General features: G+C 36.5%; 3 protein-coding genes and 1 non-coding gene across 4 annotated transcripts; 2 read left to right on the plus strand and 2 right to left on the minus strand.

Moving 5' to 3' along the window:
• Positions 1 to 767: 767 nt before the first annotated feature.
• Positions 768 to 839, minus strand: Trnat-cgu (transfer RNA threonine (anticodon CGU)). The gene has a single exon. It is a non-coding gene; the product is annotated as a tRNA-Thr (tRNA).
• A 1,238-nt stretch (positions 840 to 2,077) lies between these two features.
• Positions 2,078 to 5,502, minus strand: LOC135688617 (mitochondrial inner membrane subdomain organizer 1). The gene is made up of 5 exons (XM_065205558.2): positions 5,119 to 5,502; positions 4,374 to 4,433; positions 3,907 to 4,066; positions 3,319 to 3,476; positions 2,078 to 2,838 (listed from the first exon to the last, which is right to left on the minus strand). Exons 1-5 carry the CDS (start codon positions 5,179 to 5,181, stop codon positions 2,590 to 2,592), a joined length of 690 nt encoding a protein of 229 aa, XP_065061630.2. The 5' UTR covers positions 5,182 to 5,502; the 3' UTR covers positions 2,078 to 2,589.
• An 8-nt stretch (positions 5,503 to 5,510) lies between these two features.
• Positions 5,511 to 17,642, plus strand: LOC135688615 (cyclin-L1). The gene is made up of 12 exons (XM_065205554.2): positions 5,511 to 5,751; positions 5,868 to 5,942; positions 6,401 to 6,510; positions 13,244 to 13,328; positions 13,737 to 13,775; positions 13,958 to 14,022; positions 14,487 to 14,586; positions 14,737 to 14,841; positions 15,121 to 15,174; positions 15,290 to 15,413; positions 15,903 to 15,981; positions 16,462 to 17,642. The coding sequence occupies exons 1-12, from the start codon at positions 5,545 to 5,547 to the stop codon at positions 16,919 to 16,921; spliced, it is 1,503 nt and encodes a 500-aa protein (XP_065061626.2). The 5' UTR covers positions 5,511 to 5,544; the 3' UTR covers positions 16,922 to 17,642.
• Positions 17,643 to 19,964: 2,322 nt separating this feature from the next.
• On the plus strand, positions 19,965 to 20,869 carry LOC148957910 (uncharacterized). Its single transcript, XM_089114137.1, has 2 exons — positions 19,965 to 20,124; positions 20,415 to 20,869. Exons 1-2 carry the CDS (start codon positions 20,058 to 20,060, stop codon positions 20,762 to 20,764), a joined length of 417 nt encoding a protein of 138 aa, XP_088970263.1. The 5' UTR covers positions 19,965 to 20,057; the 3' UTR covers positions 20,765 to 20,869.
• The last annotated feature ends 2,779 nt before the right edge of the window (positions 20,870 to 23,648 follow it).

Consider the following 23,648-nt stretch of genomic DNA (forward strand, 5'->3'; position numbering starts at 1 on the left):
TGAAGTTGAGCGAAGTTTAGCGAGGGTGGAAAAACGTGACTAAACTTTTCACTAAACCTCACTCAACTATTTTGAACTGCGAGCTGTCTATGATGCTATTGGGTTGTAGGGGATCTTGCATAGGAATTTGCTTTTGGTTTCATTTGTTGCATGCACAAGCAGTGGCGTACAACGAGATATTTAGATGTCTTATAAAGGCTTTTTGATCACGTAGAGACAGAATAACCGACGAAAACCGACGAAAACCTTTGTCACAGCTGTAGCGCCCAGGGGCGTCATTTGAGGGGGTATTGGGGTGGGGGTAAGTCAATTAGTATAAAATGAAACAATATCTAAAGGACACATTGTATGTAAAAAGCAGCTCATCGACGAAGGCAACGTTGTTTAGAAGTTTTAAAATAGACGATAACAAAAAATAGATTGCACTCTGGGAGTTAACTCGCCACAAGAATTTTGTTTAGTGTTTTATTTGAAACGTCCTTTTAAAAAGGGGAATGTTATCGCAGAAAACACACTTTTATAGGAAAATATAGGAAAACCTCATTAACTTCGAAGGACAAGCTGAGAAAGGAAGAAACGTGACTTTATTTTAAGTGTCACTCAAAACTATGCGCGAGCTCAACGATGCAAAGGTTTTGGGCTGTTTTTGGGCTGTTTTCCTTTCAATTTTTTAGAAATATTAATGTAATAGAATACTTTATGAAATTTCATATTACGAAATTACATTCTGATAACATAAGAAATTAAAGCAAAAGTAAAGTATAATGAGGCACGGACGGGGATCGAACCCGCGATCTTCGGTTTACGAGACCGACGCCTTACCTCTTGGCCACCGCGCCTGCGCCCTTACCAGGTGATGAAGGCAAATATTGTCGGAATCTATTGCAGGTGAATCGCAGAACAATGTTTTTTTGTGTTAGATCTCTTCGTTTTCCCTCGGATTCAAGTAGAATATAATGCACATACTTTTAAATTTTACAACACGAGGTGTTTTGCAAGAGAGGGTAGAAACTTTCTCTATGGAGATTCGTTTCATGTTTTCATAACATAACATTAATGTATTTTATTTTATGTTAACGTCAGCATTGCTTGCATTGCAACAAAAAATTGAACTGCATATTTCAGTGCGTTGGCAAATGTTTAACAAGACGATTTTCTCCAGTATTTTTCCATGAGGCCCCTATGCGAAGATGTTCTGAATTTTTTTTGGAAAAAGCTGATTAATATTTTTATATCAGCTTATGTAAAATTAAAATAATCGAGTTTAATAACCAGAATTGAACTTAAACGATAATTTGACTTTTTTGTTAATGAGTTTTTGTTAGCAATCACTCAAAGCGCGACTTTCACGCAAGAAAACTGAGGAACGCTCGTAAAGTATTTGATATGATGAGTTTCAGCCTTTATATTTTCTTAAACACGATAAGTTTTTTGGTAGATTTTTTGGTCTACCTTTCACAGGAAGAGTAATTTTTATATATTGATCAAATTTCTTCTAATTTATTGGTTTGTAGGAGTAAAAATAAAGAATAATTATCAAATAGCGAAGTTATCGACCTGATCCGAAGATATTATACTAAAAAACATACACGTATTATTGTTGTTAAAATAATTGTTGTTTTCAAGCATATAGACTTTTTTTCATAACTACGATTTCTTAAGAATTTTTTTAGGATTTTTTTTAGAAAGAAATATTAAAAGACATTTTAAGGCTTTTACTTTGTATTATGTATTTTTGATGTGTTACATTTTTTTCTTTCAAACAGGGCCCTTATCGATAACAATACTCGTAGTATTGACAAGGTTTTACCCTGTATGAATATTCATCTTATTATTATTATTATTTTTATTACACACTTTTTAAAAGTAAGCCTTCATTTTTGCTGAGCTTCAATATCATTAAAATTTTTGATCCTGAGCAAGCAATCATTCTTAAATCTCGTGATGAAAACATTTTGGAAATGAAACTTACGTGCGTGAAACAAGTTAGATATTTGTAAACTTTTGCGTAACAGTTGTGCTTGTCTTGTTTGCTGAAAAAACTTAGATAGACAAAAAAGCCATACATACGATGAAATACAGTTAGGCTATTATACTTCATCAGTCGTCAATTAAACCAATTTTGAGATTTAATATCCTTAAAAAATATATTCTTATAAAGAAAAATATTGCTAAATAGACACACGCTTTGAACAACCGTCGTTCAGTGACTTTGCTATGCGCCGTTTTAACCAAACACTGATCTTATTTCCACTTTAATCACTAGGGTTCATCCTAGACACGGGATAGAAGGGGCAAATGAAAGGAAATAACGAAAGATTTGTTAGTGCTCTGAAATGCAAAGAAAGATCTGAGATGCAAAAAGCTCTATTGCTTTTTAAAAAAGTTTTCGTCGGAGGCCCTGCTAGATACTTTCTTGAATCTTCCAGAACAAATAACATTTCATTATGATAGCACCCCCCATCATTGTTACCCCCCCCCCTCACCTCCAAAACACAAAGACATAGTTACATCATTGTGACAGGGCAGTATGCTGATTTGATTGGCTGGTCAGTTTTGGCCAAGTTGAACATGCAAAAGGAAAACATTCTAAGAGCCTTTCAGACGGCCATAAAAATTTGATGCCATCTCCTTAAACCAGTTGCGAAGTCTCTCATATCTTGATTCCCTTTTCCATCTCCCCTCTCCTCGTTTTTCAGCACGAACTTCTGCAGCAAGTAGAATTTTAGATAATTTTTGAAAAGCTTTGCTATCTGCCAATTCTTCACTGTGTGCCACCAGAGCAAGTCCTCTTTCGATAAGCTCTTTATTAACGCAAGTTGCACGCCTTAACCATCCCTAGAAGAAAATTAAAACTCTTTAGTAAAACACTTTTGAAAACTTAGGAAAATATTAGCATATGGTAAACCTGGGGCTCTAGATAACAGTATACTCAAAATCCTTTAATATGGAAATAAAGATTTGCTCTTGGAACCTAACAAGCTTATTTTAAATCTCACAATCAAGTATCTTTATGAAACCAAACGCTTTGATTGAAGTTTACTTCGCATAGATCAACCATCCTTTTATGTCTGCAAGTATTTGTAACGACACACATGCATTTTGTTCCTCTCTATGTTATGGCCCCTGGGGTAGACAGAGTTGATGATCCCCAGGGTATTGTCTTTGTAGTGTATGTAAAGCATCGTGTAGTTAAGGTATTACAGTAACTTTTATGTAACTTTTTGGAATATACAAAAAAAGAAAAAAAGCCTACCAACAACTGTGAACCCTCAGGCTATAAACAGAGAAATTATTCTATCCAAAGAGAAAACAAACCTCTTTTACGTAAACAATAGCTTGTAATTTGTCATTGTTCAGACCAAGAGGCACTATCTTCAGGTATTTATTCAGTACCATCTTTTGCATATGTTCATGGCAACCATCACAGGGTTGAATTCCAACAATGCTTACATCAATTGGTGATAGACTTTGTCCTAGAATTCCATTAAAAATTGAAACATAGAAAGCTGATTCAACAAAATGAAATTTTTTTAAAATTTAAAATATAAGGTAATCAACACATAATTAAGTGGCTAGAGCTAGCTGTCAATCAGCGACTGACCAATCAATAAGCATCTGAGTTGTATCACACTTATTGATTGGCCAATTGCTTGTTGAAAGCCAATGATTGTCTTTCTATCTTTAGCTAATTGAATTGCCAGTGAGTCATACAGTATCCTAAACTGCCAGGTTGGCTCTCTATTCGCTTAAGAAATTTGGGTGCAGCTCTTGACTGTTCTTGTTCTCCACCTGTGCTGGCCCTGTATCATCTACACAGACAAAGCTATAAGGTTTGGTGATAATTTGGGAAAGCAATTGCTATTATTTGGTAATTTTTAATGATTTATATTTAAAAAAACTCACCAAAATATTCCTTCCTTGCTTCAAGGTTTCTGAAGAATATTGGTAAATGCTGGACTTTTATTACATTGCTGCTAACAACATCTTTAGCAATCCCTCGAAGGGTTTTGTTCTTCATTATCAGATGATCTGGTATTTCATGGACATTTTTGAAGAGAGAAAACTGAAATACATAAGCATTATTTGCTTTATTTGCTTTAGCTAAGTTCCAAGAATGATTAGATTAGGAGGTTAGGAGTTCCAAGTACATCAGATTAGGAATTTAATGTAGGAGTTGAGAGTAACTCAAGTAAATATGTTTTAAATATCATCATTTAAAAACAAACAATGTTCATTGATACTAAGAAATAACATACAAAGCATATATAAAGAATTACTTAGCAGTCATGCTTGAAGCAAGTTCAAAAAAGCAAAAGCAACAAAATTGAGGAATTTGTAAAGAAAATATTTTCAGGCTTGAATGTACTTACAGCATGGGTCCTTTTGAGGATTATTATAATACCAGTAGCTGCTAATATTGGGGCACCATACTGGAAATAAAAAAAGAAAAAAATATATTGTAAGTTCAGCATGATAGTTATGAGTTGCATAGCTTTTTACTTACTTTTGGTGTATATAACATAACAGCTCTAAGTTGCTACTCTGAGTTTCATGCATAATGCAATTATAGAGCAAGTTTCCAACCAGCATAATGCACAGTTCTGCCTATACCCCATTGTGCACTTTATGACAGACCGATAAACAGTAGTGGCACCAAGGGGGGGGGGGACTGGGAGGACATGTTCCCTCCAGTTTTCAGCATGATAAATTTTGTATTTCGTCTAAATCCAATGAGAAAATGTTGGGGGAGGGGTAATGTAATTTGTTTTGCCCCCAGAGCATAGTGGCTGGCGCCGCCATTGCAGAAAAAACAATACTTTTTTAGCTTCATACTTACATTCCTTCAACACTTATGCCAATACTACAAGCAATTCTGAACCACTACATAACAACTAAAAACAATACTAGTTGACATCTAATACAAAAACTAAAAATTTTTTGCCTGAAATTCTTTAGTTGCAGTCATCCCCCCCCTCCCACACCCCCCGGTCGCGACGCCCCTGCTTGGGTAATCGAACCCAAGAGCTTTGAAGCAGGAAACAAATAAAAATAAAGCATCAAAGAAGCAAATCAGTTTTGAGGTCTTGAAATCGAAACAAATTTATAGCAATTTACCCGAATAATGCGAATATTCTTATCCAATAAGTCAGACAATTCATTTATCATGTCCATTCGCATTTCATAATTTTTTTGAAATTTGGAATTGTTGCTAGTTGAGCTGAATTGAACTTATAACGTCGTTGTTGTTAATGTCCTTTCCAAAACCGGGTGTCGGATGTTTTAAATTCAAGAAACTATGGCAAAGAAAGCTAGCCTTTTGAGAATTGATTGCAGATGAATTTGGGCTCATCTTTATCTCCACTTTTACTAAGAAATGGAAATTAGCCTTTCCGAATGATTTTGGTAATTAAGCAGATGATTTTTATCGAGGAAGCATCAAGTAAAATGTGATCAACATAACCCCCCTGGTATTTTTGAATTTGCTTCCTTTGTTCCCAAAGCATTCTGGGTTGACGTAGGTTGAGCGTTTTCCTCAATGCTATGAAAATGGCGGCCGTTGAGAAACCGAAGAAAGAATACGACTACGGTAACGTACACATTTCATTAGAGAATTGTATACTTCCTGAAGAGAGGCTAAGCGAAACTCCTTCGATAAAAGATGGCCTTGAAAAAGCTACCGAAACTGACCTTAGAATTCTAGGATGCGAGTTCATTCAGACCTCTGGAATTCTGCTCAAGTTACCACAGGTTCGTAAGGCCTAACTTAGATCTAAGGCCTATTATTTGGCCTATTTTGTCGTTTCTGTGATTCACGAGGATAACTTCTACAATATTTCATACGTTTACTTCATTTTTGCGTATAGGTTGCAATGGCTACAGGGCAAATTTTACTGCAAAGATTTTATTATTCAAAATCTTTGGTAAAACACGACGTGGAGGTGAGTAACCATCTTTTGAATTCCTTCTGACTATTCGCTAAGGTATCAGTTTATGACCATGTTTTATTATTTAGTGTTTTTATAACAATCACTAAAAATAGATGCTAACAGACTTGAATTGGTTGGAATGAGAAATTAAAAGAACTATGTTATATATTTTGTTATCCGTTCTGGAGCTTCAGATGATTGCTAAGAAATTCAAATGAAAAAGTCCCTAAAAATGTTAAACTAAGTTGATAATGATGTTGAAGCCATTATGAAAAGTCCTTGCAGTTCTTTTGAAATCCTTTCATGCTTATTAGGTTTTGTTTTTACTTTTTTCTTTTGTGCTCCTGCATTGGGTCTTGCTACAAGTAAGAAATTGCATAGTTGATTGTTAAAAAATCAGTTTGCCTATTTCCCTTTCATTTTGTACAATACTCTATGTATTTCAAATGTGTTTTGTGTGAAATTTGTAGATTTATGCAATGGCATGCATCTTCTTAGCTGCTAAAATCGAAGAAAGTCCAAGAAGACTGAGAGATGTTATTAATGTTTTCCATCATATCAAACAGAAAAGAAGCAAACGGTATGCAAAACCATCTTTAATACATATGAGGGTATAACTAACAGAGTTATATGCATGAAACATTCTTCTATTTAGCATTTTCAACCATCAGAGGCAGAAAATATTTCTCCGTAAGAAACTAAATTGTGTATCCGCATTGCTTGGATGCAAGTATTTCCGAAATGAAGGTAACTAAATCACACAGACATCTGTTTTTCATACAAGTACCTCGCATTAATATCAGAATAAATGCCAGAGATAGAGAATAGAATATATAAACTTGATAAAGCAGGCATTTAGAGAGTTTCATGTCTTTGCATAATTCAGCTGTTAGTTCAAAGGTAAAATGTATGGATATTTGTGCAAACTCATTCCAAGTGTAATTGGATTGCAACTTCTAAAGTGCCTGAAGCTGTGTATGTTGTAATGATACCCAAAATTTGATATTCTGATGAAGGCAAAGTATTGGAGTTAGGATTGAGGCACCCCCTCCCCTATGTTCTGGTTTGACGGTGTTGGATAATAAAGCAAAGGTCAGTCAATAGTTAGCTTCACAGATAAATGTAATGTTTTTGTAAATCTTTGATTCAAAGTTCATTGATTTAGTTCAAGCCGACAAGTTTTTTAGTCAGTCTAATTATGTATCAATTTGGCAGTTACGTTTAAGGAATTGTAAAAAGCTTTTCCCTGACTACTTTTAAGGTGTAAAACTCTAAGGCATTTGACAAAAGATTGATTTGTTTGCTTAATTGCCCATTTCAGTCATTGGAAAGGAGACAAACAAATGAACTCCCCACTCATGTGCCAAGCTGACATTCAATGCATTGCAGTCATGGCGACATGTGGTGGATGAGAAATCCAGCTGGAGGTTACCCTTGTTAAATATGAAACTGATGATGAAACATTCTGGAAAAGGCTTGATATGTTTCACCTTTACTTTTTCTCTCGTAAATCTTTCTCTTGTGTTGTTAATTTTATGTTTTACTGCCAAGCTCATGAGTTCCTGGACTTCACGTTTTAACTGACATTTCTGGATAGCATATTGCAGTCACATTTGGCCTGAAAAAACTTTTGATTGCTCATTACTTGCCATTTAGTATGAAGTTTCTGTTGTTTGTCAATTCATAAGGTACTGTGCCCTTTAAAATTTTATGTTGTGGTTAAAATTGCATCAGATGTTTCACAATATTTTTCATATTTGGTAAAAGTGAGGTATGGATTTTCTTGTTGTTAAATTTGCATACAATACATATATATAGAACAACATATATATATATTATACCATAATTTTATTTTAAAGAGAACATCTTCAACATTAAATAGCTATATCTATAGCAATCTTCATTTGTTAGTACTATACAAAATTTCAGCAGTTACCAGGTTTGATACACGAAAGTCATTCCCAGCAACTCCTGATAAAATTGCAAAGTGAAATTTGCAAATTATTGCTTTCAGTTTTGCAACATATCTAGTAAAAAGTGTTGAATGAAAAATAATTAAACACAGAGGTCATTTGCAGTTCTTGTGTTTTCTTTAAGAATGAATTTTGATTGCTGTAGCAACGACAAAGTCTTGCAGAAAGGCCACAGGCTGTCACCCTACCAGACACAGCCCTCCATAATTTCATCCTTTTTGGAAAAAGTCCACAGAAATAAGACAAAGGCTTCCTAATAGAACTGAACAAGAATGGATTACCATAGATCACAGATATATGTTAACATGGGAAAGGATAGAGTTTCAAGTGCTTTGAATGATTAGAGCAGAGTCAATGCAAGTGCAAGAGTGCTGATTTGTCATGCACTGAATTCTTTTTTTCAAATCACCTTGTTTTCAACACAACAGGTAGATAGAAGGCTGTCTTTTCAGTTTTATATGAGCTGTTTAACCAAACTATGCATGGCTTATCTGGAAATCATGAATGTAATCTTTGTTCAGAGTCTTGAAAGCCACAGTTGCAATGGGCTAGTGTAAATGTTGAGCCAGATTTGTGATAAATATTTATGGCTGGTTTTGATGGATATCAAAATTCAAGATCACTCAGCAGTAACTGTGGTTGGAGAGAACCCAGAGAAATCAGCAGAACATTGTATTCACTAACAAGTCAAGCCTTGTCACAGAGGATTCAATTCCAGCCAAAACCATGGATGTCACACTGCCAAGGGTTATTTTGCTGCTGACTAAATCCGTGTAGAATGCCATACAAACAAAGTCAGAAAGCCATACTTTTCCACTGACAGTTTTTTGGCAAAAGTACACCAGAAAAAAATAATTTTTCCAGCTAGTACTGATAAATCTAGCAGATAAAGTGTGGACGGCACTACAATATTGAGCATCTGATTATCCTGTTCTACACATCAACATGTTTAAAGCTCTACCCATCTGGCATCTAGCAGTATATCTGTTGATTGATTTAGAGGTTTAGACTGATTCTAGAGCCATTTTCAGCTCATTCATGGAGAAATTGATGAATCAGGAAGTCCTTCAATTTCTAGTCCTATTTGCAGTCTGTTTGTTTTTTTGGATTTGGAACTGTGCCACCACATGCAGTGTTTTTGGTGGCCAGTTTGATATGTACAGATACCAAGTAGGCTTTAAATTAAGGTGCATTTCATGACTCTATTTAGTTACATTAGTTTCAAAGGATCTTTCAACTGCAGATTTTCCCCCTTATTCCTTAGAGCCCATCAGTGGTAAGGAGTTGTTATTGGTCTTTTTCAGGGATTGTCACAAGAGTAAGTTTTTTGTCATGTTAATTTTTAAAATATAGCTAGTTGGACCAGGAAAGGTAAAGCAAGCAACCTCCCAGTCTCCATCTGAGCTATGTATCAAGTTTCATTTGGATTGTGTAGATGATCTGATAATGTTAATAAGTCTGAAACTCATAAACTTGTTTGATACAGAGTCTGGGACACCTAGAAAGTGAAATGTTTTTTAAATGGTCAGGATGAAACCTGGATAAACCTGGGAATTTTGTGTTAGATTATGTGTCTGATCAGGGAATAGTTTGGAAAAATTGTGAGTGCCTTGTTTCAGAACTGATTTGTGCACTTATCAGCATTCTTTCATCCTGTCTTGCTGTGGTGTATTGGCTCTCCTCTCTGTTGTGCTACACCCTTTTGTTTCATTGATTGATGCATGCATGTGTGAGGCAAATCTTTGTGTTAAATGTAAAAGGTCTTCTGTCCCTGATTAGCTTCTTTTGGGTCTAACTAATCTCATTTCATGTCAGGGGAAAAATCTGCCGTTTTGTGATTAGTCAAATGATTTTTGATTAGATATACAGTATGAATGCTGTGTAATGTGACAGACTCTGTTGTATGTCAGTTTTCGTCCCTTTATCAACAATATAAGCTTTTTGCCAGCAGCCACCAGTATTGCCTTGTTTCTTGCATTGCAGTGGGGAGTTAACAGATTGCTGCTTCAAGAATAAGGATGTCTAACTAGAGGAATTAATATTCAGTAATGAGCATCTATAGTGTCAGATGTTTCACATGCCAATGTAAGAGGCTTGTTGTTCAAGCGGCCTATCCACATTCTACCTTCTCACTCCTTAGTAGGTCTGTCATTTGTTGATTGAAGGCAAAAAGTTTTTGATGGGGAATCAAGCTTGAATTTTAAATGCTGCTTTAGTTTGTGTAGTGAACTTTAAATATATTTTGGCCACACTCATAATGTCAGTAAAATATTGTTTTCAGCCTTTGTCGTCCTTGGCTGCAAAGAAGGCAGTAAATCAACTGTCAGACTGCATACTTTTATTGGACAACTTCAGCTCTTTTGTGCAGAATGAATACTTCAGCTCTTATGCCAGAAATGAATGTCCTATCCTTTATTTTCCAAGAAAGTCTGAGTGACTGGGTATGCAAGACAGAGCATATCAAGAGTGTTTGTTTAAAGTTTATCTTTGCTTCATTTGTTTCTGTTTCTTGTTCACTTCATTTGTCCTTCTAGGTCATCCTTTCCTGATGTTGTACCGCCAAACTTTGAAACCGGCCTTTGTAGATTCTCCTATTCCGATTTTCATGTTTCTGGCTTGGAATTAACTTTTCTATTAGTGTGTATGATGTTGGCATTTGATGTCAGGGTATTTGCCAATGTTTTGAAATGGCAATGAACTCCCTATCCAAATGGCTTGCTTTTCAAAGACTTGAGAATGCGCAGTATGCAGAGGGCTCAGTTTTTTTTCTATCTCGATATAAGTTTTTAGTGGCAAAAATAGCATGGAGCCTCTGTCCTAACACAGAGTTTCTCAGAGAGAGTTCAAACATGAGTTGAATATCGCCCAATAAGATTTTGTTGGTTTTGGACTGTCAGGCATTGATAACTGTTATTATAATTTGTGTTTCTAGCAATGCAAAGATTTGTTTTGCTCAGATTTTAGACTGTGGCTTCAATTATGAGTTCTGATCCCTTGAACCACAAGCAGGGGGTTGTATTGGCTTTTAAGCTCCATATATTGCGTCATAGTTAACTTTGTCTCTTGACAGTGTTTTGTAGCACATGCTTCAAATTAGATGATTGTATTAGTCTATACTGTATAAGTAAGCATCTGGCTAAAACTTTCAAATGCCAATGCTAAAATGCACTAGAATAGCTGCTTCTTTTAGTTAATTTAGACCTCAAAGTTTAAAAGAAGGTCTTAGAGTTCCTACAGATATTCAAAATTTGTTAAATGTATTACAAATTGGCTTAGATGTGGAAAGTAAACGATCTGAAGAATTTACAACCTAGACCAAATTACAGTGATTGAAACTTAAAGGGGCCTGTGCTTTTGCAGACATATCAGTGAATTTCTGATAGAGTTAGCTGATTTTTCGTGTTTACATACAGCTAATGCTACTTGATGATGTTCCTTTAGCTTATGTGGTCCAAATTCAACAAAACTAAAAATAAACTTTTGTCCGACCAGCTTGGTAGCAAACTCAACTACATCATCTCCCAATGTATATTGTTGTAGAGGCCATCTTTGTTTGATTTTTCTAATGCCCATGTTTGTAGCATTAGTTGCTACATTGGCTTTTCATTCTTAGCTTTGCTTTGTAACTGTGACCCTATCCTGGTTAATAAGATTTGTTAAACTTGGGGTTTTCCCCACTCCATCTATAGCGAAGGTAATGAATTTTTCAGCATAAGCCATTAACTTAATCGTCATGGCCATTTCACATTATCAATCTTCTTCTTTTGTTTTAAACTTGCAATTACAAGCACAATTACAAACACTTGCCTAGTAGCACATTGAAAAGTCCTAAATCTACCCCTCCCCCACCCCCTTCACTTCAAATTGTATGGATTTTAATAAAACAGATGTCAATATTGAACTGGAGAAAGGGTGGGGGGGGGCTGCGAAACCTCAGGAGGATCCATCCATGATTCTTGATTTTGTGCAGTTCAAGCAGGATTTATGCTATAGAATTGGACTTTATATCCCAATTGTCAGAATTAATGGTGCAGAGATTCATAATATGTTGCGGAAGTTTTAATTTTCAATTAACTGATAAATTTTCATTTAGAAGATGCCAAAAGTCACTTATATCAATTTGGAGAGAATGCCAAAATGGGAAGCTGTGAATTGAAGGCACCAGCCAGGATTTATATGGAAATGTAATGAAGTTTATGGGGAGATTGCAAAGTGGTGAAAAAGCTTGAAATTAAGGAACCTGATCCAAAACAATAGGATTTGAGTAAGGGCAGCTGCAAAATGACACTAACAGCGAACAATGAAGTGATTTGTGATGGTGCTTTTGGTTGGATTTCGTCAGTCAAGATCAGATATGCTTTAGTGTTCCTGAAACAAAGTCTGGTAGAAGAAAGGAGAAAGATTAATAAATCATTTGTAACTTAACACATTCACTTTGGAACATTTGATAATATTACAAGAGACAATACTTTTCATATTGCAGTTCTTCCCTAAAGATTTTGCAGGAGGATAAAGATAACATGAAAAGTGATACTGATGAAGACCATTGCTTTGATCTTTGCAATATGGAAAACACCACAAGACCTCTGCAATGTGAAGAATATTGCATGCTTACGTTCTTAGTAGAAGGGATAGTATGATCAAGATTCAAGATTGGTGCTTGACATTAACTGTTTTTTCAACAGAAGGGATGTTGATCATAACTCAAAGAAACCTGAGTTATGAAACCAAATGTTTCCAGGATGTTTGACTTAGTTGATCACGGTTATGTCTTGAATCCAAACTATTCTTCGTTTAGTTAACTAAGTCAACAAGATGTCACTAATAAATATTTCTTAAAAAGCTCTTCTCTTTGGCCTGTTTCATTGCATGAAAATTTAAGAACTATCCCGATTCGGTCCAAATTCACATCTCGATCAAAAATTGAGTTACATTTCTTCCATTTAGGCCACTTTTCTTTTCACTCTGAGCTTGGCAGGCTTGTTTTATGTCTACGCAACCTCCTTTTGTTTACTTATTTTTTGGTATATTTTTGTTTTGTTTCTCCTATTTAATTTCCTACATGGGGTTTTTTTTATTTTTCTCTTTTCCTAGTTAGAAGTCCGAGTGTTATCAACACCTTTATTGTTCTTTATTTTTCTGAGTTTTTAAATTTTTTGTGCCCTGCTACCCGTTTGCTGAACATATTTATTGAAATCGTTCTACCAGTGAGGGATTTCTACTTTTTGTTAGCTTCACTTTCCAATGACTGATTGTCTCTCCCAACTAAAGTCCTTAATATATAGTCATTTTTGACGATTTTTGCATATCCATCAACTATGCTATCACCTCTCAATACAGGACAGTCACTCCGATGGACTATTTCAGTAACGCGTACTTTGCAATGAAGAATAATGTCATTAAAGCTGAACGGCGTGTCCTCAAGGTGAGCAAGCATAATTATATATACCTTAGATAATATATCTTTAAAAACGTATTGAAGCTTGTCTTTTCTAAAACTAAATTTCCATTGGTTGATGTGTCACCCACCAGCCCTTCAGTAGTTATCCTTTCTTTCCGAATAACATCCTTCCCAAACTTTCCCTATCTTTCTATCCTAGGAAAGTCAGGTTCCCATTTCTGTTCTTTCCACACACCTGTCAGTAAGAACCTTCTTCTATCGTAAGCAAAATGCTTTCCCTTCCAAGATAGGCCATCTTTCTCTCATATAAATCCCATCTTCCGAAGATCCCTCTCTAATAGTGTTGTTGTCTGGAAGAATGGTAAGTGGATTACGGCTAAAAGCAGATGTGTTGCCATAGTGTAATTTGATACAAAGCTGGTTACTTTTTAGGAACTTGGTTTCTGTGTACATGTCAAGCACCCACATAAGGTCAGTCATATTTTTGCTTATTAGAGTCATTTTATTTTTATTCATCCATTCGTTAATTCATTCTTGCACCCATTCATCAATGCATTTTTTTGTTGCATCATTTCCTTTATAACTTCTATCGTGCTTTTATTTGTTGATCCCTTTGTTAATTCACTTCATTAATATATTATTTTCATCCTTAGGTCATCATAACATATCTGCAAATTTTAGAACACGAAAAAAACGCTGCACTGGCGCAGAAAGCATGGTCAGTAACGTGTTGATCAACAAACTGTCCTTGTTGATATAGCAACATTGATATAGCAACATTGCATCTTCCTCTTAACAATCATTTATCAAGTACCATTTCAAGGTTGACGATCTACCGTTTTTGAATACGATGTCATGCAGTGGCTTTGATGCTAGCTCATCTATTTCGGGCTCCTGGAAATTTTATTGATCTGATAACAACTGTTGTCCCTTATCTTGAGTTTAGTTGCTTATTCCCAAGCAAGTAGAATCCAATGTTTTGTACCAAACTGTCGGTTTTCATTCATGGGGTATTGTCCAGTTATTTTTCACTCCATAAGAAAAATCCTCTTTCTGTATGGCATGGTCAGTTTTTCAGTACACTCCCTCAGGGCCTATGGCCATACAGTCATAATTATTTCTCTTGCTTATCAAAACATCGTGATTCAACCATATGCTGATTCCATGCAACCTCGTTTTCAGGAACTATATGAACGACAGTCTGCGAACTGACGTCTTCCTTCGATTTCCGCCAGAGACAATTGGATGCGCGTGTATTTTCCTTGCAGCTAGATCGCTTAAGGTGAGTCATTCAGGCGAATCTAAGTTATTTATTAATGGTTATAACTCCACATGCAAGGATTTCAGGGAGGCTAATTGCTACCATGTTTACAATTGCTTCTTTCTCATTCATGTCATCAGAGATGTTATGGGCCTAAACTTTTGTTTTTAGATTTCTTTGCCCCAGCGGCCCCCATGGTGGGAACTCTTTGATTCAACATATGATGATGTCGAAGAAATCTCTCTCACTTTGCTGAAATTGTATGCTAGGCCTAAGGTTTGTACATATGAAGGTGTATTATATTCTTTTTTTGGACGTTAATTCATTGTGATGAATGTCCATATAAATGTTTTTTATGTTGTATAGACAATGAAATCATTTGAACGCTAAATTTGCTGGTGACCCGGCCCGTTTTTCTCGTGTTGGGCTTCACACGATAAAGACTATGTTATTCATTATTCATTGTTATCCTCCTGCATTGGCCATTCTGATTTATTGTGTTCTTTTTTATGTAGAATTATCCTGTTTGACCCTCCGGTTTCAACTTCTTTGCAGGTTCGAATGAATAAACTGGATGAGGCAATTGAAAACGCTAAGAAATTACTACAGGTACAATAAGCTTCGTTTTCAAAAGTAGATTCTGATATATTTAGTGACGAATATGTTTTTTCTCTAAACTTTATCAAAATTAAGAGAAATTTAGCGAAATTACCCTCTTTTTCAGGACAAGAAAGATGTAGCGAAAGAGAATGGCGGTGACGGGACACCTGGTTCTTTTACTCCCGCGCATACGTCTCCAAATATAGCTTCTAACAACAATTTGCCCACGAAACCAAGCAGCAAAACAGGTATTCATCTTTTTCTGCTATTCAGCTCTTTATAGTGAACATAAGTATGTATGCATCGTCCTAATTCAGGGCTAACTTAAAAAAATCCCTTTCTAACCTCTTTCCATATGCATTGGTATCAATCACCTGTCAATCGGTTATGTTATTGGTAAACTTGTTAATATTCAATATATTTAAATTTGTCAAAGTTTGTCATTTTGTAAACAAGTTGATAGTTTTGAATCAAATACAGTTTCCAGGAAAATTGTTTTACCTTCCTCTGGACAGAAACTTTAACACTCTGGTAACACTCTCCGGATATTACAATGAGAGCAAGTCAGGCTTAGAGCGTGGCGCTTTCATTTCTTTTAATCTTATCAGCCTTCCTCACCCTCATTGTTCGTGGCACCGCCATGTTATCTAGGCTTCAACGTTAAAGAGTTCTCTCAACTGATATTTGTTGTTGCATTTTCATCACAAAAGATTACCACGTTCCATTGAATTTTTCAGCTTCTCCAGCCAAAGCATCACCTTCGGATAAAACAGCTGACCAAGGCAAGACCAGGAGCAATCCCAGTGATTCAAAAAGGTATATTTAATATGTATAGTTAATTGTTACTTTTTCATAGCTTCCTATATGCAAAGTGGAAAAGAAATTGGCCACTATTTTGAAGCAGTTTTAAGGCACTTTATACCGACGAATTTATATGTTCATTTAAATTACCATTGGGTGGGTAGTACAATAGCCCATGGTCATGTTTTCCAGTCGGCAGCGAACAATTGATTAGATTTTTATTTGGAATTGCATACGAGACTTGTAGCTGCAGGGACACTTGTAGCTGCAGGGACACTTGTAGCTGCAGGGACACTTGCAGGAAGCATCCAGTTGCTCAACGTTTTCTTAAATATACACGCTGATGTACATCAAGAAAGAAACCAGGAAATTCAAAATAGCCCTGCGAAACGAAATATATGATCTTCAGTAGAAAATGGTTCGTAAAAGGGGTTTAAAAAACGCAGAGATGCTGTAACCCATAGAACTAAACAAAGCGTTTTGATTGTATTTTAGGTCAAATAAAAAGCATGCTAAAGATGAAAAGTATAGTCGAAAATCATCGAATTCTCCTCGTCGTAAAAATGTCACAAAAGATGAGTCGTTCAGTTCGAATGATTCTGAGTCAGAGTCGCCATCGCCCGAACGCAAACGAAAATACAAAAAGGAAACGCGCCCTCGTAGTCACAGTAGTGGGGAATCAGATGATGATCGACACAGAAAGAGATCAAAAGATCGCCGAAACGAGTCTGATAGCAGACCGAGGTCACGGCTGGATAAGGAAAATGGCTACCGGGGTTATAATTATGACAAAAGATATCAGGATCGAAGCAAGAGTCGTTCGCGAAGTAGAAGTAGAGACAGACGCGATAAGATCAAAGAGAAAAGGCGGGAAAAGAGAAGGGATGAAAGGTATTCTGATCGCGATTACAGGAACACTTATGATAGATATGATTATAAAAAAGGACGAAGGTAAAAAGGATATCATTATTTTTTGGTTGACATTTTGTTTACTATTGTATCGCGTTTGTTCTATTCTCGACATCATTTTTATTAGTGTACAAAATCATTGTTGCGGTTAACGATGTGTTAGATTCAAGAAGCTTTGAATTTGCCTGCTTGATATGTTCTTATTTTATTTTAATAATATAAGTTAGAGCCTGGATTTTTGAGCAAATGAAAGGAGCTCTCTACTATTTCAGACTTGTAAATTTGTGAGCTGATGTCGTTTTTTAGTAATCTGTTTGGAGTAGGAATGTGTCAATATTTAGCGATCAGAGGAATGAGGAGAATGTACTGCATTTAAAGGAAGGTTTTGAGTGTAGTAATAACATGGGGCAAATTTTTGTTTGGGGGAGGGGGGTTGTTGGTGGCGATTAGAAATCAAATGGAAGCAAAGCTGAGAGATTTAGGTGTGTTCAACCTCTTGCTTTTCAGACGAACTGACAAATTTTAGAACTGACATTAGGCGAAGTTGATCCTGTCATCTTATAAAAAGGGTTAATTTATTAGCTCGCATAGGCGAATGGATGTTACCTTTTGTATGTATATTTCCTAACCTACGCTCTGTTGGTAATAAGCAATCAATTGCAGTGATTTATATCAAATGATAACCAAAATAGGTATTTAATAAACGTAGTTACTTTTTAAACCAGTAGCGTGCATGTTTCTCTGCTGAATACATGATGTTATATGTAGTTCTGCTGTTTCTTCTTGGCCAGCTGTCATTCTCTCCTCACTCAGCATCGCTTAACTGTGTCTTGTACCGAGATTCTCTGTTACATAAATGATAGGTTTCTCAGTATTTTGTTCGTCTTAGTTTCAATATTTGAGCATTAAATCACAGATTATTCTATGATTAGACTCTGGAGAGTGTGGGGCTCAAGCTGTTGAAAGGAAACTGTTATTGCCACTACCTTTCCAGTCAGCCCATTTGCCAGCAACCTTGAAACCTCTACAGTACAATTGCAGTCAATTTTTGCATAATTTTTTGCTAATAATAGTTACAAAATAAATGTTGATAGTTGACATTATTTTGCTGACAATAGCAAGTTTTTCGCAAACAGCGTTTCATGTGACCTTGCCTTATCCGATTCTGTTCCGGGGTCGCTCAAAAAACAAGTGCACTTACCTGCAACGGGACAACGGGGGTTCTCGTTCTTAGCCATGTCAGGCATTTTTAACAGTTTAAAAGACGGTAAAGGGGTAAGTAAGGTTTTTAGGAGCCTGAAAATGGCTAACCAAAGTCTTGCAGATTTAAAGAAACCTGAAGACGACAAGTGTTGAGAGTGGAACGTGGTCAGAAGCAACAAGAAAGCTAATCTGTCCGATGTATGGCTTTGATCCTTTGTAAAGGGGAAAATGATGAAGATCTATTTTATGAATTACGTTATATTTCACAAATTTTATCAAGTTGTCTCACTGTCTGCACATTTTTGACTTTAGTTATCAGCAAGCGAGGGACTTTATAATTGATTCAACATAGAAGAGTCACATCTTCCTCTGATCAATAAGCCAGAAAGTTTGAAAGCTGAAAATTGAAAGAAGTTTTTTTCAAACCTGTTACAACTTCCGGGCTCTGTTGTATCATGGCTTTTTTCCCATTTTCGCGGACACTCTCTGTTTTAATATAAGAAGAAGACATCGTGCGATTCAAATGAGTCGACTGAATGCATATTGATGAGAGCTCTAGTTCTGATATTCGGAAGCTTTCCTCCAACAGCCTGAATCTATGTAAAGCTGTAGTCCTAGCAGCGTGTTTGGGCGCAAGAAATGGGGCTTTTCCATAGAACCCTAGCATAACCCAGATAATTCTTCAACCTTTCTTTGGACGAAATTCTTCTGCAGAAAACAAAGAAAAGAGCAGGTCTTTAATTTGATCTTTATTTTCCTTTTTTACTCTGATGATGCCCTGTGTGCCGGGGTGAAATATTCTTATTTTAAAATTATATTTGACTACATTTGAATCTCGTCGTCGTGTTGCTTTGTTCCTGATTATTATTTTTATTGTTATTGCAATATTCACAGAATCCGGCGGACGGCATATCCTGCGTTTCTTTCTCTTACAGTATTTAATCTGAACCTTTACCTAAATCTCGTTGTCTTCCATTGCCTTTCCTCCTAGTCTACGAGATTTTATCAACGAGGGGCAATAAGTTTGAAACTAATCTCGACTTTTGCTCGAGACTAAATTGTGAGAATAAACTCGAGACTATATTGCTCATTTTCTTAATTTTTGTTGATTTCAGTACCAAAGGCTAGCAAACTACTTTTTATAACAACGGCGAAACATACGATAAAATGAAATAAAGCATCAATTTTTTGCTTTAAGCACTTTTCTATTATTTATGTCAATTGAACAGAAAATAGGGGCCAAGTCATTGAAATGTACAATTTCCATCCCACCCTAGAAAGATTTATTTTCAAGAATTTTTTGAAAATTTAAGATGAGCATTAATGGTTTCTTGATATTTTGTCATCTTAGGACGGTTTATTTACTGCCATATATAAAAGTTTTCCCAGAGTGAACAGCTAATCAGAATATTGATTGGAAGTTTTAAATCCAAACTTTTGGCTGTTGAATAAGAAACAAACCTGTTTTGAGTTTCGCTAAAGTGGAGGGAGAACGTTTCAGCGCCTGGATATATCTAGTGTTGATGGTGGAACTTAAGAGTACGAGATCAAAGGATGGACAAGCTTACAGTAAGCAATTTGTTTAACCCGTTTTCTGTTCTATTTTGGGACAAAGAAAATGTCTAGTTTTGTTAGCTTTTTTAGATCTGTGGCCCCAATGTGCCATTGCTTTTTCGAAATCTGTTTTCAAAACAGAGAAAATACACTTGAAACCGCATGGCACTTATGAATCATTTCGAAGCATAAATAAAGGGGATACCAGGTTTCTACGAAATGTTGTTTCACTATCCTCGAATTTCTGACTACAATGTTTTCAGAGCAATCATCTTAGTCAATAAAAAACAGTCATTTTCGTTGCGAAAGTAAATAATGATCAAATATTTAAAACTTTTTCCAAATCAACAGCTGCATTTGATTCTAGAAAATCTGGAATCAGGATAACAATATCTAGGAAGAAGTTGTGTGTCAAAAGCCTCGAGATGGCTGCATTTAAGCTGTTCGCAGTTTTGCTCGTATTGATTCCTGTGTTTTTGACGAAAGCAAGTGGTGAGAAAAAACAATTTGTTGTTTATGAAATCTCAGTTTTTGAACTCCACACTGTATAAGCGTACACATTAAGGTGAATTCTGCATGTTCGCATGAAACAGTTACAAAATGGGCAATTATCTAATATCATTATATAGTTCCAGAACTTTATGTTTCCAAATGCTGCAAATAATACTTTTAGGTATTGAAGGCATTAATTTTGCATCTACAAGAACAAAGCGTTCCTCAGTGTTCCTACATGGGACTTCTTCTGTTCTTTTTATTAAGGATGCTTCTTCTTTATGTTTCAGGGTCTGTTCGCAACAAACGAGCCTTTGGGAGCAGCATCTGTGGCCATAGAACATACGACCCGACCTTTCAGCTATGCTGCTGGGGTATTGTGAATTCTAAGACTGGTATTTCACCTGCCTGCTGTGGAACAAAAGCATATGATGCCAAATTTAACCTGTGCTGCTCTTGGACCATACAATCGAGGTCAGGCATTGAGCCTAGATGCTGTGGAACTAAGAATTATGATGCCAAATTCAGCATTTGTTGCCAAGGTGTTGTACATTCAAGGTCTGGCATCCGTCCTGCATGTTGTGGTAGACAGCTATACGATGCTGCATTCAGAAAATGCTGCAATGGACAAATTTGCTAGTTACATTTGTTTTCTAGATGTTCATTTGTAGCTATCTGTTCGTGCACAGAGTCCCAGCAATAATAGATTAATTTCCTTATATTTGAAATAGTTCTACTGAAGAAATTTCTTTTTGGTGCCTTTATTTCTGTGTTATTCTTCACTCGGTGACTTTTCTATTATATCGAGAAGAGGTTTAATTTGCAATAATGGGATCGGCAGAAATATGGGATAATGGGAATCCGGGAAATGTTTGAAATAATGCACTTTTTATAAACCCGAAGACCATCTTTCTGCAAGATTTCTGCAAGATTTCATTGCTACATCTGCTATGACATTTTTTTTCATTAAAAAGCAACACCAATGAAGGTCACACGCCAACAAATTTGGATTTAATGCATTCCTTCAACGATATATCAAGCTCAGAAAATCTTCTAGCATTGAGAAATATTCCTTTAAGTTTGAAATAAACAAACTTTATCTTGATTTTCATATAAAAGATTTATGAAGACCTCTCGTAGATTAGCTATAGATTTGTCATACTTTTGAAAACGTCAAGAACTTGACAAGTTTGATCAACCTTTGATCATTTTTTGATCTATCTAATCTTGGTTCATAAAAAGCTCAGCTCCGTTGTCACCTAACCGATAGAGTGAGCATAACCTTGTGAGTGAGGCAACCCCCTTTCTTTGGGTCAAAGAACATGCGCACTTAACATAATTTCTATGCGTTATCACTATGCATGACATTCGTTTCCAAAGCGTGGGGATGCCAGAAGGGGGGTATTGGATACCGGCATTCTATTCATAGACTAAGTACTTCATGTAGAGACCTAATAGCATTGACGCTCTTCGAGAACTAGAGAACCAGTGCCTTTTTTATATGATGACTTTTTGTTCTGACCAAAACGTTTACTTGTGATTTTGATAGTAAGAATGATGGACAAATAAATTGAATATTTTCAGCGCATTGAAGGATAATAGTGTTTGTACTTTGTGGTGACATTTAGAATGAATGGCTTTTTTACTCCCAAATATTGTCCAGTGCCGTCAGGACGAAATTCATATTAGGGGGGGGGGGCTACCAATTGTTTTCCTTCTCATTCATTACACTGTTATAAAGGAAACATACAACAGTTTGACAATTATTGGGGGCCTCCAGTCCCCCCCCCACCCCCCGGTCCCGACGGGCCTGTTCTCCTGTTTCTCCGTGCCGAGTCAGTCAACGTAGATTTTTTGCGTAGGCCGTTTCAGCGCGCTGTGACTCGCTGCATCCTCTTGGAATCTAGTTAAATAAAGCCTTGGAAAGCTTCGGGCAACAACGCTGAACGTCAGAAGGCGCAAAGCAAACACAACGTGCAAACAGCTATTGTGATGTATGAGATGAATGTTTGTCCAATATCACAACATATATCGCGGCAATAAATGAACAAGGACTTGCCTTTCGATGAAGTTAGATGCGTTTTCAGGTGAAGCTATATCATGCCATATATTGGAGGCCATGTTGACCAGAAACTGCAGGAACTCAAACAACGACAGGCCGCGAGAAGGAGCGAGGTCACCGCTGCGAATAAGCGGGAAGAAAAGAAGCTAGCCACGCTGTTGAATAATCTAGACAACAAGCACGATAAGAAGATGGTGCAGATAAACACGAAGTTGCACGTCACGAAGATCGATATAGTGCGAGACAATCAAACGATGGCTAGTTCCAGTCTAGGTGGAACACAAATGAGGAGAAATCTTTCCGAAGAAGTGAATAGTTTTGGAACGAAGAAACTGAGGTTTGGCCCTATGCGAATGCCTTTGACAACAGCAAGGACAAAGGTTAATGCTTTGGATTCTAGCAGTGGCTCAACCGTTAATAAGATATATCCATTTCATTTGCTACGATCTGCAAAAGTAGCTGGGAATACTGTAATTTTAGAGAAAAGAAAACCACTTTCTGCCAGGCCGTTTCCAATTTTGGCTGCAAAGTATTATAGACAAAAGCAACTAGAAGATCTGAGGGAAACCGAGAAGAAGAAAAGTAAACCAGATGCTTTGATGTCGCTTCAAAAGCACGCTCACGAGGCTCATACACACGAGGCTCTGTCGAGACCACAGAAGAGTCAGTCGTCACATAGTACGACGCGTGAATTCTCGCCTACCTTGATACCAACTGGATCTTTACCCAGTTTAACCCGACAGCAGCAGCAGCCACCACCGAACTCTCCACGGGCTCGACGAAGTAATAAAGAATCGTATATGAGTAGCGAAACGATGCCTGGTACCGATGACGTTTCAAATGAAGAAATACATGCACTGCGCAGCGGAAAATATTTTCTGCGCTATTCAACCTCTTCTGAAATGGAAAAGCAAGATGAAACAGGGAGACAAGATGAAATGGAGAAACAAGAAGAATGGTCCGTTAATGACAGTTTAAGTAAAAACATTACCCCTGCAAAACCGAAGAACGGAAACATTTCGCGGCATAAGTCGCGCGTCGATGACGTATTAAACGAAATAGAAAACGCCAATAAGCCATTAACTGAAACGCTGCCTCGAATAGATGAAACAGAATCCTCGAAACGAGACTTGCAAAGCTGAATCCAGAAATATCTTTGGGGGTAGGGCAATAGACAGGGAAGCCTTAGTTTATGGATGTCTCTAAGTCTCTTAATTCATGAATCCGTATCTATTATCCTTAACACTATCGACACATTGATCTATCGTTTGACAAGGGAGGATCTTTTCCTCCGGATTTTACAACTCCCTCCCTGGCATCTCCCTAGTTGCTAGTTGGCTACAATACCAAATCACCATTTAAAATAGATAGAATGGCTGCTTAAGAGATGAAGTCACATGCAGAAATTTTTACAAATATAATCAAATACAGTTTGAAATTTAAACTTTGAACTGGAATTTGA

Source organism: Rhopilema esculentum, chromosome 19, assembly GCF_057945365.1.
Source record: "Rhopilema esculentum isolate cy_ngs chromosome 19, ASM5794536v1, whole genome shotgun sequence".
Lineage (NCBI taxonomy): Eukaryota > Metazoa > Cnidaria > Scyphozoa > Rhizostomeae > Rhizostomatidae > Rhopilema > Rhopilema esculentum.

What these genes read in the sequence shown, in the direction of transcription:
- LOC135688617 (XM_065205558.2), bottom strand. Translation starts at nt 5,181, where the DNA reads ATGCGAATGGACATGATAAATGAATTGTCTGACTTATTGGATAAGAAT. An exon ending in TCCTCAAAAGGACCCATGCT is followed by an intron (nt 4,067 to 4,373) that starts GTAAGTACATTC and finishes TATGTATTTCAG; the next exon opens with TTTTCTCTCTTCAAAAATGT. An exon ending in CTATTGTTTACGTAAAAGAG is followed by an intron (nt 2,839 to 3,318) that starts GTTTGTTTTCTC and finishes ATTTTCTTCTAG; the next exon opens with GGATGGTTAAGGCGTGCAAC.
- LOC135688615 (XM_065205554.2), top strand. Translation starts at nt 5,545, where the DNA reads ATGAAAATGGCGGCCGTTGAGAAACCGAAGAAAGAATACGACTACGGT. An exon ending in TGGTAAAACACGACGTGGAG is followed by an intron (nt 5,943 to 6,400) that starts GTGAGTAACCAT and finishes TGAAATTTGTAG; the next exon opens with ATTTATGCAATGGCATGCAT. An exon ending in CTGAACGGCGTGTCCTCAAG is followed by an intron (nt 13,329 to 13,736) that starts GTGAGCAAGCAT and finishes GTTACTTTTTAG; the next exon opens with GAACTTGGTTTCTGTGTACA.
- LOC148957910 (XM_089114137.1), top strand. Translation starts at nt 20,058, where the DNA reads ATGGCTGCATTTAAGCTGTTCGCAGTTTTGCTCGTATTGATTCCTGTG. An exon ending in GTTTTTGACGAAAGCAAGTG is followed by an intron (nt 20,125 to 20,414) that starts GTGAGAAAAAAC and finishes TTTATGTTTCAG; the next exon opens with GGTCTGTTCGCAACAAACGA.